At 45.0% G+C, this 12,562-nt stretch overlaps 1 protein-coding gene across 1 annotated transcript in view; it reads left to right on the top strand.

Annotated features, from left to right (window-relative positions):
• LOC139564712 (inhibitor of Bruton tyrosine kinase-like) overlaps nucleotides 1-12,562 on the top strand; it is a 33,530-nt gene that overhangs the window by 11,300 nt on the left and 9,668 nt on the right. Inside the window, exons 9-24 of the mRNA XM_071384486.1 lie at nucleotides 2,578-2,701; nucleotides 3,021-3,198; nucleotides 3,516-3,669; nucleotides 3,873-4,514; nucleotides 6,240-6,326; nucleotides 6,524-6,606; nucleotides 6,910-6,947; nucleotides 7,184-7,280; nucleotides 7,582-7,683; nucleotides 7,857-7,974; nucleotides 10,668-10,728; nucleotides 10,955-11,076; nucleotides 11,270-11,382; nucleotides 11,477-11,750; nucleotides 11,836-12,090; nucleotides 12,348-12,542. Of these exons, the coding sequence (XP_071240587.1) occupies nucleotides 2,578-2,701; nucleotides 3,021-3,198; nucleotides 3,516-3,669; nucleotides 3,873-4,514; nucleotides 6,240-6,326; nucleotides 6,524-6,606; nucleotides 6,910-6,947; nucleotides 7,184-7,280; nucleotides 7,582-7,683; nucleotides 7,857-7,974; nucleotides 10,668-10,728; nucleotides 10,955-11,076; nucleotides 11,270-11,382; nucleotides 11,477-11,750; nucleotides 11,836-12,090; nucleotides 12,348-12,542 (2,643 nt within the window). The remainder of the gene's footprint in view (nucleotides 1-2,577; nucleotides 2,702-3,020; nucleotides 3,199-3,515; nucleotides 3,670-3,872; nucleotides 4,515-6,239; nucleotides 6,327-6,523; nucleotides 6,607-6,909; nucleotides 6,948-7,183; nucleotides 7,281-7,581; nucleotides 7,684-7,856; nucleotides 7,975-10,667; nucleotides 10,729-10,954; nucleotides 11,077-11,269; nucleotides 11,383-11,476; nucleotides 11,751-11,835; nucleotides 12,091-12,347; nucleotides 12,543-12,562) is intronic.

Raw genomic sequence — 12,562 nt, 5'->3', positions numbered from 1 at the left:
TTGGGGCAGGTAGCGTTCTCCTGGTGTCCGTCGGTCTGCCAGATGGTGAAGTGTGATTCATCACTCCAGAGAACGCGTTTCCTCTGCTCCAGAGTCCAATGGCGGTGAGCTTTACACCACTCCAGCCTACGCTTGGCATTGCACATGGTGATCTTAGGCTTGTGTGCGGATGCTCGGACATGGAAACCCGTTTCATGAAGCTCCCAATGAACTTGTGCTGACGTTGCTTCCAGAGGCAGTTTGGAACTCGGTAGTGAGTGTTGCAACCGAGGGCTGACTATTTTTACGCGCTTCAGCACTCGGCGGTCCCGTTCTGTGAGCTTGTGCGTCCTACCACTTTGTGGCTGAACCATTGTTGCTCCTAGACGTTTCCACTTCACAATAACAGGACTTACAGTTGACCGGGGTAGGGCAGTGCAGAGATTTGTTGGCATCCTATGATGGTGGCACATTGAAAGTCACTGAGCATTTCAAAGGCCATTTAACTGACAATGTTTTTGTTACTGAAGATTGCATATCTCTGTGCTCAATTTTGTACACCTGTCAGCAACGGGTGGGTCTGAAATGGCGGAGTCCACTAATTTGAATGTGTGTCCATATACTTTTGTGTGTGTATGTATAGTGCCATCGGAAGTATTCGAATCCCTTGACTCTTTCCACTTTTTTGTTACGTTACAGCCTTATTCTAAAATGGATTTAAAAAAATGTATCTCTGCAATCTACAGACTACCACATAATGTGAAAACAAGTTTTTCGAAATTTTAGCAAATTTATGAAAAACACATGTAAATAAAGTAAGTATTCAGACCCTTTGCTATGAGACTCGAAATTGAGCTCAGGTGCATCCTGTTTCCATTGATCATCCTTGATGTTTCTACAACTTGATTGGAGTCCACCTGTGGCAAATTAAATTTATTGGACATGATTTGGAAAGGCACACACCTGTCTATATAAGGTCCCACAGTTGACAGTGCAAGTCAGAGCAAAAACCAAGCCATGAGGTTTGAAGGAATTGTCCGTAGAGCTCCGAGAGAGAGGATTGTGTCAAGGCACAGATCTGGGGAAGGGTACTTCAAAATGTCAGCAGCATTGAAGGTCCCCAAGAACACAGTGGCCTCCATCATTCTCAAATGGAAGAAGTTTGGAACCAGCAAGACACTTCCTAGAGCTGGCTGCCTGGCCAAACTGAGCAATCGGGAAGCTGGGCCTTGGTCAGGGAGGTGACCAAGAACCTGATGATCACTCTGACAGAGCTCTGGAGTTCCTCTGCTCTGTGGAGATGGGAGAACCTTCCAGATGGACAACCATCTCTGCAGCACTCCACCAACCGGGCCTTTATGGTAGAGTGGCCAGATGGAAGCCACTCCTCAGTAAAGACCCATGACAGCACACTTGGAGTTTGCCAAAAGGCACTTCAAGGACTCTCAGACCATGAGAAAAAGATTCTTGGGTCTGATGAAACTAAGATTGAACTCTTTGGCCTGAATGCCAAGCTTCATGTCTGGAGGAAACCTGGTACCACCCGTACGGTGAAGGGGGATGGAAGCATCATGATGTGGGGATGTTTTTCAATGGCAGGGACTGGGAGACTAGTCAGGATCGTGGCAAAGATGAACGGAGCAAAGTACAGAGAGATCCTTGACGAAAACCTGCTCCAGAGCGCTCAGAACCTCAGACTGGGGCAAAGGTTCACCTTTCAACAGGACAACACCCCTAAGCTCACAGCTAAGACAATGCAGGAGTGGCTTCGGGACAAGTGTCTGAAAGTCCTTGAATGGCCCGGACTTGATCCCGATCGAACATCTCTGGAGGGACGTGAAAATAGCTGTGCAGCAACGCTCCCCATCCAACCTGATAGAGCTTGAGAGGAATGGGAGAAACTCACCAAATACAGGTGTGCCAGACTCGGCTGTAATCGCTGCCAAAGGTGCGTCAACAAAGTACTGAGTAAAGAGTCTGAATAGTTTATTTTAAAAAAAACAAAAAAAAAACAATTGTAATACATTTGCAAATATGTCTAAACCCGTCTTTGCTTTGTCATTATTGAGGGAAAAAACAATTTAATCAATTTTAGAATAAGGCTGTAACGTAGCAAAAGGTGGAAAAAGTAAAGGGGTCTGAATACTTTCCGAATGCACTGTATATGAAGACTGAGTGACAAAGAATTCTCGTTTTTTTTTTTTTTAAGATCAGGAAACATTCTTAAAGCTCTCAGATATAGGATAGGCATTTCAGAAGAAAGTTTCTTTAGATTTTTGGTGGGAGGGGACTATCTGTTTTATGTACTGAATCTGTTATTCAATGTGTTTTGAATGGGCTAATGGCAATAAGGCCAAAAATAATTTATCAAATTAATTTTGTATATAGATTTTTTTATACTTCAAGGGGTCTTTAAAATCAAATAGTAAAATGATCCTTGGTATGACCTTCAGAAAACAATTCCATATAGCTTAGTAGTTACCCCCTCCTGGCTTAAACAGGGCTTAGACAATAATGGGTCAACAAGAGAGATATGTGATGATCATTCTACTCAGTCACACTTTTCTTTTCTTCCCATGCCCGATGTCTCTCTTTCAGACAACTGAACATCCGGAAGGTCCTTGTGAGCGGAGGCAGCCTGGACCATCGAGTGGACCCCCAGGTCCTGAATGAGGGAGGGGGAGAGAAGGTGGCCATCCTGGCCCTGGATGAAGCTGGGAGGGTAAGGACCAGCTGGGTCCAATACGTTGAAAAATACCAAATACTTAGTGGTGGCGAGCTACAGTCATTTTGTTGGAGGATTTTTCATGTTCAAACGATTCACTGCATATGATCACCCCTCAAGCTGATGTATTTGAGTCATTGATTATCTTATCCCATTCTTTATCACTTTGTTTTTTCTCTTTGGATGATGATGATGTGCGTTGATCTGTAATGTTTATTCTATGTATTTGTTGTCACCACACACTGACAATGCCTTTCTAGTTGTCCCTCTGGATTATTAAAGTTGTATTGAGTTGATTTCTCTCTCTCTTCATCAGGTATTCTGCTGGCGTTCAGTGGGCGGTTCGGTGAGACAATGCCGGTGGGCGTACGGGCGCCAGGTGTTCATGTCAGACATCGCCCTGAGCAGGAACAACATGATGTTTGTCACACAGGAAGGGGAGGGCTTCAGCGGACAGTGGCACGGAGAGCACAGGAAGAGCGTGGAGAAGAAAGGTGAGTTGAGAAAATGGTTTACTCTCATAGCTCAGCAATGATACTTCTGAGTACAACCAGTATTCTTTCACTTTCCTCTTTTACATGTATGGTGGATGATAAACTTCATGAAGTATGGAAAAATAGTAAACATGACTTAGATTCAAAAGTACTCTTTTGCACCCTTGAATGTATGTAATGTTTACTATTTCTCTGTTCTTCATGATGTGTATCATCCAACATAAATCGGAAGTTGTTTGGATTTTAATCATTTGGGAAGTAAGTTAGAATCACTGCGTTGTCATTTGACTAAAGCATTTCTCCCTTGTGTGCTTTAGATGGGAGTGTGGAGGTGTGTGGTTACCCAGAGGGTGGAGCTGTGTACGAGCGAATCCGCTTGGAGAAGCTCCCCTACGTCCACCGTGCGGTCAGCATCACCATGGACTCCAAGGGACGCAACTTTGGAGTGCTGCAGTCTGACCCTAAAACCAGGTACTGTTCCTCTGTGTGTCGTCGCACCTTTTTAAAACATTTTAACTGTCGTCTTTATTAGGCCACACCGTAACAAGACGTTTTGAAATGGGTAATAAGTGTTTGTTGGGTAAGTTCAGATAGTACATCCCTGTTTAACTACATTTTGGAGCATTTCGTGCCTAGTGAACAAAATGTCTGATCTCTGTCCTTCCCCCGCCCAGCCTGTTTGAGATTCCCAGTGTATCTCCCTCCTCCTTCTCCCAACACTTTCGGAGCCTGCTGGAGGAAGCAGATGAGACGGATAGCATCCACGACTTGACCCTGCAGGCTGGAGACCGCACCTTCCCCGCCCACAAGTACCTCCTGTCCATGAGGTCCGAATTCTTCAGGAAGCAGCTGGTGCCGGACGGGGAGGAGGGAGACGGGGAGGTGAGAAGGAGCGAGGATGCGGTGGGCTGTGACCTGCTGGTGGTGGAGACGGTGAGCCCTGAGATGCTGGAGCATGTCCTGAAGTTCATCTACACCGATTTCTGTGATCTGCTGGTGCAGGGCCACCGGCCTCGAGTCTTCGGCCAGAACCAGAATCAACAGGGCCCAGACCCGGAGCAGGAGCAGCTGATCAGCAGCCTGCAGGACCTGGGCTTCCATGAGGGCAACCTGGGGGACCGCTTGGCCCTGGAAGTGTACCGCTCGCTGACCCCATCGGCCCGAGGGGACGGAGACAAGCCCAAAAGCAAGGGCACCAAGCCTGGGAAAAAAAGCAAGGGAGGCAAGGCTGGAGCTGGAGAGGGAGGAAGAGTCAACCCGGTCAAGACCTTACAGGGCGTGGCCAAGAAGCTCGGCATGGGCAGTCTGTCGGCACGGTGAGTACTGAGTTGGTTATGATTGTTGTCCCCCACGATGAAATCGGTTAGTGGACTGTGGGTCTGTCCGTTAGTACGTTCGTCACACGCGATATATCTCAGAACACAGTGGCCCGATTTTTGAGAAGTTGGGTGAATGATGTGTCTTGCCATAGAGATCTGGCATTTACAAAATTATACTGATTGGCCTGATGGTGGCGCTATAACACGTGATTGAAAATGCTAACTTTGAAAGGTCATGCACCTCACCCCGTTTGACCGTAAGTCATGAAATTTGGTACATGGATCCCTCTCCCAACAAGGAACACATTTGCTTCAGGGAAACATGTTATTTTTTTATTTTGTGGAAAAACACTTAAAACACTGCTCTTCTGGCACCGAATGACTGATCTGACAATGTGATATGTGGCATCTATAGAAAAAGGTCTCGATGCAATATTTTAAAACTAGTACCTGAAATAACATGACCAATAAACATTCACGTGGGTGTGGTTTGGCACATAAATGCATATAAATCAGTCAAGGATATTTGTATTTTAACAAAATATTGTACACATTTTGCAAACACTGTCAAGACTCATGTGCGAGAACATTCATATCGACCACACGGTGGCGCCATTACAGGAACATGTTAAATATCTTGATCTGTTTGACCCAGGGTGATGAAATTTGGCACATATGCTCAGGGTAATGAGTCTAGCTAACCCATGTGATATCTCGGTCAACACTGGCCGATTTTGACGAAATTTGGGTGAATGAGGCGCCTTGCCATAGAGATCCGGCACTTATAAATTACACATTATTAATCAACTGTACGTATGTAAGAGACATGCGATATCTCAGACACCACTTGCCCGATTTTGACATTTGTGGAGGACGACATGTTTCCTGTTTTTTGTCTTGCTTTTAACCCCTAATCCTTTGGGTGGTTAACATATAGAATCGTTTTTAAGATGGTCGTACCATGGGTCATTTAGCTATCTGATTTGGAATTTTAGGACCCCTGTAGGTATAACTTTTTTACAAATATTTGATGAAACGTTGAATTTGGGTTTCTACTATTAGCCTTAAACGCATTGAATAACATGTTTATACATGGCAAAACAGAATGTCCAACATTGTATCAAAAGGAGGTATGGTTTGAGGTGTCTGAAGGTTTCATGTGTAGCCCGTGTCCCATAAAATCCTATTAATTAAAACATATTTTTTTTACCGGGTTACCTTGAGACTAGTCTTGAGGAGCTTGTGGGCATCAGAGTGAAACGGAGAACACGTTTGTGAGAGTCTCAGAATTTTGATGGTGGGGTCATATTAGTTTGTAGCTCAAACAGTTTGGACTTGACAGAAGTGTTTGGATTTGAGACGTGAGACTAGTCCTGTGAAGCTTGTGGGTGTTGTAGAGCAAAGGCGCGAACACATTTTGTGTTCAAATAGTTTCTAGCCACAACCGTTTGGACACTGCAGACGTTTCGCGAGAGAACCGATTTTCGGGATGTCTCCTGGTCTGACGAACACCGCTGTAGCTCTGCCACCTCCCGTCGCACAGGCCGACTTCGCCGGATGTGTTGGATTTGAGAGACAGCGCATGCAAAAAAAGTCTAACTCTGTTGAATTTTGATGGAAATGTTGTATTATGTTAATTGATTTTCGCACTGCCATTGACCTTAGGGGGGTTATTAACATGTTATAACCCGTAGTGTATTTTGTTAAATACATTTATTACAGTTTGGATGGAGTGAAGTATGAAAACGGGAAGATCAATGTAGTGCATAAGATGACGTCCAACAAGCCACGATATAACCAGAAAAAGTGGTGAGTAATTGCCGTGTGGCAGATTAACTGAGACGACGTTGTGTTCATAGAAAGATAATTACTAGAATGGACATTCCTATTCAAGTCAATGTTCTGTGATTCTATTCAATTGTTGTGTGTCCTTGTCAGAAAACCATGGTGGTAAAATATCAGAGGAGATATTGTTCCGTCTAAACTGTGTCTGTGTCTCCCCCAAGCTCCTACCTCTGTGATGTCACTCTGAGGTCTGAGGATGGCAAGGAGTTCCCCTGTCACAAGTGTGTGCTGTGTGCCAGACTTGGTGAGCTACTACGTGCCAACGTAGTGTTGCGTTTCTTGGAGTGTGAGGGGTGAACTGTGGGTTTGGGTTATTCAAGGTTGGAGACATCTGACACTAGATTGGCCTGTTATTTGTTAAAGCCGTGGGGCCATTTTTCAGGAACACAGATTAAGCCTTGCCCGGGACTAAAAGCATGCTCAATGGAGAATCTCAATTGAAAAATGATTTTTAATTAAGGACTAAGATTAATCTGTGTCTGGGGGATGATTTTTGGAACTGTCTTGGTGGTAGTTCTATTGTAAACATGTCATGTATGTGTTTCAGAGTACTTCCACAGTATGCTGGGGAACCCCTGGATAGAGGTATGTTATGTTTTTTCTTTGATGTTATTTCATGTTTATCAATCCGTATTAGTTTTACATTTGATAAAATGTCTGTTTTAGTTGCTGGCAATTGGAGGTCTTGCTCATTGTACACTTAAAGCGTAATTTTAATATTGCCAGAAGTAACCGTTGGCTCTGAAAACATTCTCACATTGTGCTTGAGTAAGTGTGCTGCTACTTGTGATGGTAATGTAGTTGTTGTGTGCCCCCCACAGGCCACTTCTTGTAGTGCCCTAGAGATGCCCACCAGCTCAGAGATACTGCAGGTCATCCTAGAATATGTCTACACTGACGAGTCTCCCACTATCAAAGGTACAGGACACACCAGATCATGCATATACAACCTGTACACACACACACACACACATACTCAGTGAAAAATGCTTTGGAACTATGGATGGAAATTAGCTCTCTTGCTAACTTGGGTACATATACATTGACTCTGAAATGTTGCTAAATGTGCACTGTCCCTGTCAAATAAGTAAATTAAATAGTTAAAAGTAAGTATCACATGTGGCTACCCATGTTAATATTTATGAATCTCATCATGTTAACTTTGATCTTGATGTACAAGGTAGTTGGAAGCTAAAAGTCTGTCTCTATCCTCTTCCAGAGTCTCTAAATGTGGAGTTTGTCTGCAACGCGTTGGTGGTGGCCGATCAGCTTCTCATCACCCGACTGAAGGAGATGTGTGAAGTGGCCATTACTGAGAACCGTATGTCCTCTCATCTGTCCTCTTAGCCCTCTCTGCTCTCCTCCCATGCCTCTGTCCTCCTCTCTTTCTCTCATGCCTGTCAACATGTCAAACAGCTTTGTCTTGAAAATCACTCGTGTGAGCACTGTCCTGTTTGTTTAAAAAAAAAATGCCTTCCTCGTCTGTCTCCTCAGTGACACTGAAGAATGCTGCAGAGCTGCTGCAGTTTTCTGCCATGTACAACGCTGAGCAGCTCAAACTATCCTGTATCCAGTTCATTGTGCACAACATGGCTGCCCTGCTCGAGTCCAAGTGAGTGTGTGTATAAAGTACATTCGGAAAGTATTCAGACCACTTTACTTTTCCCACATTTTATTATGTTACAGCATTATTTTAAATATGATGAAGGGCACTTAGATTTTTTTTATCTTCTCACAATACCCCACACTATTACGGACTACACAGGGAAACCCAGACGTGAGCTACCCAGTGATGCGAGCCTACCAGACGAGCTAAATGCCTTTTCTGTTCGCTTTGAGGTAAGCAACACTGAAGCATGCGCGAGAGCACCAGCTGTTCTGGATGACTGTGATAACGCTCTCAGTAGCCGATGCGAACAAAACCTTTAAACAGGTCAACATTCACACAGCCGCAGGGCCAGGCGGATTACCAGGACTTGTACTGAAAGAATGCGTGGACCAACTGGCAAGTGTCTTCACTGACATTTTCAACCTCTCCCTGACCGATTCTGTAATACCTAAATGTTTCAAGCAGACCACCATAGTCCCTGTGCCCAAGGAAGCGAAGGTAACCTGCCTAAATGATTACCGCCCCGTGGCACTCACGTCGGTAGCCATGAAGTGCTTTGAAAGGCTGGTCATGGCTCACATCAACAACATCCACCCTAGACCCACTCCAATTCGCATACCGCCCCAACAGATCCACAGATGATGCAATCTCAATCGCACTCCACACCGCCCTTTCTCACCAGGACAAAAGGAACACCTATGTGAGAATGCTGTTCATTGACTACAGCTAAGCGTTCAACACCATAGTGCCCACGAAGCTCAACACTAAGCTAAGGACTTTGGGACTAAACACCTCCCACCTCACTCTAGGAAGAGTCTTGGTGGTTCCAAACTTCTTCCATTTAAGAGTGATGGAGGCCACTGTTTTCTTAGGGACCTTCAATGCTGCAGGAATGTTTTTGTATCGTTCCCCAGGTCTGTGCCTCAATAATCTTATCTTGAGCTCTACTGACAATTCCTTCGACCTCATGGCTTGGTTTTTGCTCTGACATGCACTGTCAAATGTGGGACTTTAAATAGACAGTTGTGTGCCTTTCTAAATCATGTCCAATCAATTGCATTTAGTTTATCAAAATGTGGTGTTTTTTTCTCATTCTTTGTGGATCTGTGTAATAAGAGGGAAATATGTCTCTCTAATATGGTCATACATTTGGCAGGAGGTTAGGAAGTCGTTTTGTGGGCAGTGTGCACATAGCCTGTCTTCTCTTGAGAGCCAGGTCTGCCTACGGTGGCCTTTGTCAATAACTATGCTCACTGAGTATGTAAATAGTCAAAGCGTTCCTTAAGTTTGGGTCAGTCACAGTCGTCAGGTATTCTGCCACTGTGTACTCTCTCTGTTTAGGGCTAAATAGCATTCTTGTTTGCTCTGTGTCAAGTATCTTTTTTGGTTTTCTCAATTGTTTGGGTCTAATTGTTGCTGTCTTGGGGCTCTGTGGGGTCTTTGTGTTTGTGAACAAAAGACCAGCTTGCTTAGGGAACTCTTCTTCAGGTTCGTCTCTTCAGGTACATCTCCAATTGACTCAAATGATGTCAATTAGCCTATCAGAAGCTTCTAAAGCCATGACATCATTTTCTGGAATTTTCCAAGTTGTTTAAAGGCACAGTCAACTTAGTGTATGTAAACTTCTGACCCACTGAAATTGTGATACAGTGAAATAATCTGTCTTAACAATTGTTGGAAAAATGACTTGTGTCATTTACAAAGTAGACGTCCTAACCGACTTGCCAAAACTATAGTTTGTTAACAAGAAATTTGGGGAGTGGTTGAAAAACGAGTTTTATTGACTCCAACCTAAGTGTATGTAAACTTCCGACTTCAACTGTATGTGTGTTGAAGAGGGTGGGGCTTAAGCTGCATCCCTGTCTCACACCATGGCTCTGTGGAAAGAAATGTGTTTTGCCAATTTTAATCCACGCTTGTTGTTTGTGTACATGGATATCATAATGTTTTTTTGTTTTTTTTCCCAACACCACTTTCCATCAATTTGTATAGCAGACCCTTATGTCAAATTGTGTCTAAATATTTTTTTTTTAATTAACAAAGCGTGAGAACACTTTGCTTTTGTTTTGTTTTGTCAATTAGGGTGTGCTGGATGAATACTTGGTCTGTCCTGTGGTAATTTGTTAAAATGCCAATTTTGACATTTGCTCAGTACATTGTTTTCACTGAGGAAATGTACACGTCTGCTGTTAATGATAATGCAGAGGATTTTCTTAAGGTTGCTGTTGACGCATATCCCATGGTAGTTACTGGGGTCAAATTTGTCTCCACTTTTGTGGATTGGGGGGGATCAGTCCTTGCTTCCAAATATTAGGGAAGATGCCAGAGCTAAGGATGTTAGAGTTCAAGTATAGCCAATTGGAATTGGTGGTCTTTATGTTTTATCATTTCATTGAGGATACCATCAACACCACAGGCCTTTTTTTGGGGTGGAGGGTTTATTTTGTCCTGTAGTTCATTCAATGTAATTGGAGAATCCAGTGTGTTCTGGTAGTCTTTTAATAGTTGATTCTAAGATTTGTATTTGATCATGTATATGTTTTTGCTGGTTGTTCTTTGTTATAAGGCCAAAAAGATTGGAGAAGTGGTTTACCCATACATCATTTTCCCAGATGAGGCTATACTATGGATTCTTCTTCGAGAGAGAGTCTCCCTCTCTGTTTTATATATCCGTATCTCTCTCTGTATCTCTTCAGAGCGCTGGATATCTTGAGTGATGACGTGCTGGTGGAGCTCTCTGCCTCCTACAGGAGGATGGTGAGTCATTTCCCCTTTGTGCCGTGACCGTATCTGCATCAACTGTATAGTGAGATACCTGGCATATGTTCATTAGGGGAACTCAACAGAAAACGAAAATAGGGTTTGTTATTGGACGGTTTCTTAGATAGTCCCTCCCTGTTTCCTGAACTGAAAACAACTGTTGGTTTAGACTAGCTGACCTGTTACCATCCTTTTTTTTTTTTTACCATCCTGTTCCTGTCAGATTCCGGCCATGCAGAAGCGACTGATCACGCCTTACCCAGACGCCCCGGACCTCACTGTGTACGAGGACATGGACTCTTCATTCAGCTCTAAAGCTGACGCCGAACTAGACTACTCCTGCAGGTACTATACCATCTATCAAACTACTGTACAACACTGTGGCTGCATCTCATTCCAGAAGTTGCTCCGTCGTTCACTCTCTGTCATGAATGAGATGGGACTGAAAGTAGGTTCCAATGTTTTGCATTGAAATGCATCCAGCCGGTAACCTCCCTATGATTTGAACTGCGGCCTAATTTTTTTCCCTTCCTCTCAGGGAGACTCTGTTGAAGAAGGCTAAGTTGAAGGCCAAGAGAAAACCTAGGAGACGCTCCGACAGCTCAGGGGGTTACACCCTTTCTGACATCATCCAGAGCCCACCTGCCGCAGGTAGCACACACACACACACACACTCTTTATCACCGCACGCAATAATGATTTCCTTTAGTTGGGCTGATATGGATTATGATATGTCTCTTCTCAGTCCTCTCTCCCAGCCTGGTCAAGTCAGGAAAGACCAACTCCATGGAGTCTCTGCAGGAGCTGATGACATCTGACTCTGAGGGCAGCTACAAGGGTGTGGGCAGCCCCCGAGACCTCCAGAGTCCCGTGTTCCACGACAGGCCCGAGGAGGGGAGGGCTGAAGGAGGTCCCAGGTTGAAGACTCCCCCCAGCACCCCTACCACCGCGCGGAACGGCCTCCCCGCCGAACCCCCAAAGAGTTCTGTTCCAGAGTACATCCCCAAGGTCACAGCCAGGTGAGCCAGGTCACTGTGGACCAGGTCAGGGTTCAGGGGTGGAACTGTATGTGACCTTGTGTCGTTTCTCTCTCTCTCTCTCCAGTCCTGCTCTGTCACTTCCTGTCTTGGACCTCAGGGCCATCATGGATATGGAAGCCAGCTCAAAGACACAAAGTCTCAGAGCCTCTCCCAAAAGTCCTGTCAGTGTTGGCAGCAGTAGCAAGCAGTCCCCTCTCCCAGCCAAGCTCTCCCAGAAGCAGAGGAAGATGATCGCCATGGCAACCAAGGAGGGCAGTGCTGAGTGTGCCCTATCCAAATCGCCACCAGTCATTACTCCCTCAAAGAATGCGAAAGGATGGTAAGCCCCCCTCAATAAGGGACGCTCCTGATATCAGGGCCAGCACAGAAGGTGGTGGGTTGGTGAGACGATCCCTATGTCATAGAATAGGTCCTCTCCCGGTCTCTCATTTGTGTTGAATGTTGTTTCATGTACAAATACAGAATCTGCCTATTCCGTCAGCTGTTAGTGAAAGTAGTACTTTTTAATGCTCTGAAGTAGCACTTTTGATTCATCAAATGTTGTTGAATGTGGTTCCACCTCCCTCCTCTCCTCAGGGCCACTCCGGTCCAGACACCCCCTTCGTCTCGAGCATTCCGGGACCTCCTGGTGGAGGAGGAGAGCCGTGTCAGGAACGGGAGGCCAGGGTCCCTGGGAAGGCCAGTTGCTCAGGGGCCTCTGGTCTCTGCTGTCAGGAGTGTCAACTTCAAATGTACTGCTAAGCCCCCCAGCGAGCCAGTGAGACCCGCCGGGTAAGACTATGTGCACACAC

The sequence above is a fragment of the Salvelinus alpinus genome, chromosome 35 (genome assembly GCF_045679555.1).
Source record: "Salvelinus alpinus chromosome 35, SLU_Salpinus.1, whole genome shotgun sequence".
Classification (NCBI taxonomy): Eukaryota; Metazoa; Chordata; class Actinopteri; order Salmoniformes; family Salmonidae; genus Salvelinus; species Salvelinus alpinus.
Note: the sequence above shows the minus strand (reverse complement) of the source record. Positions and strands in the feature narration are given on the sequence as shown.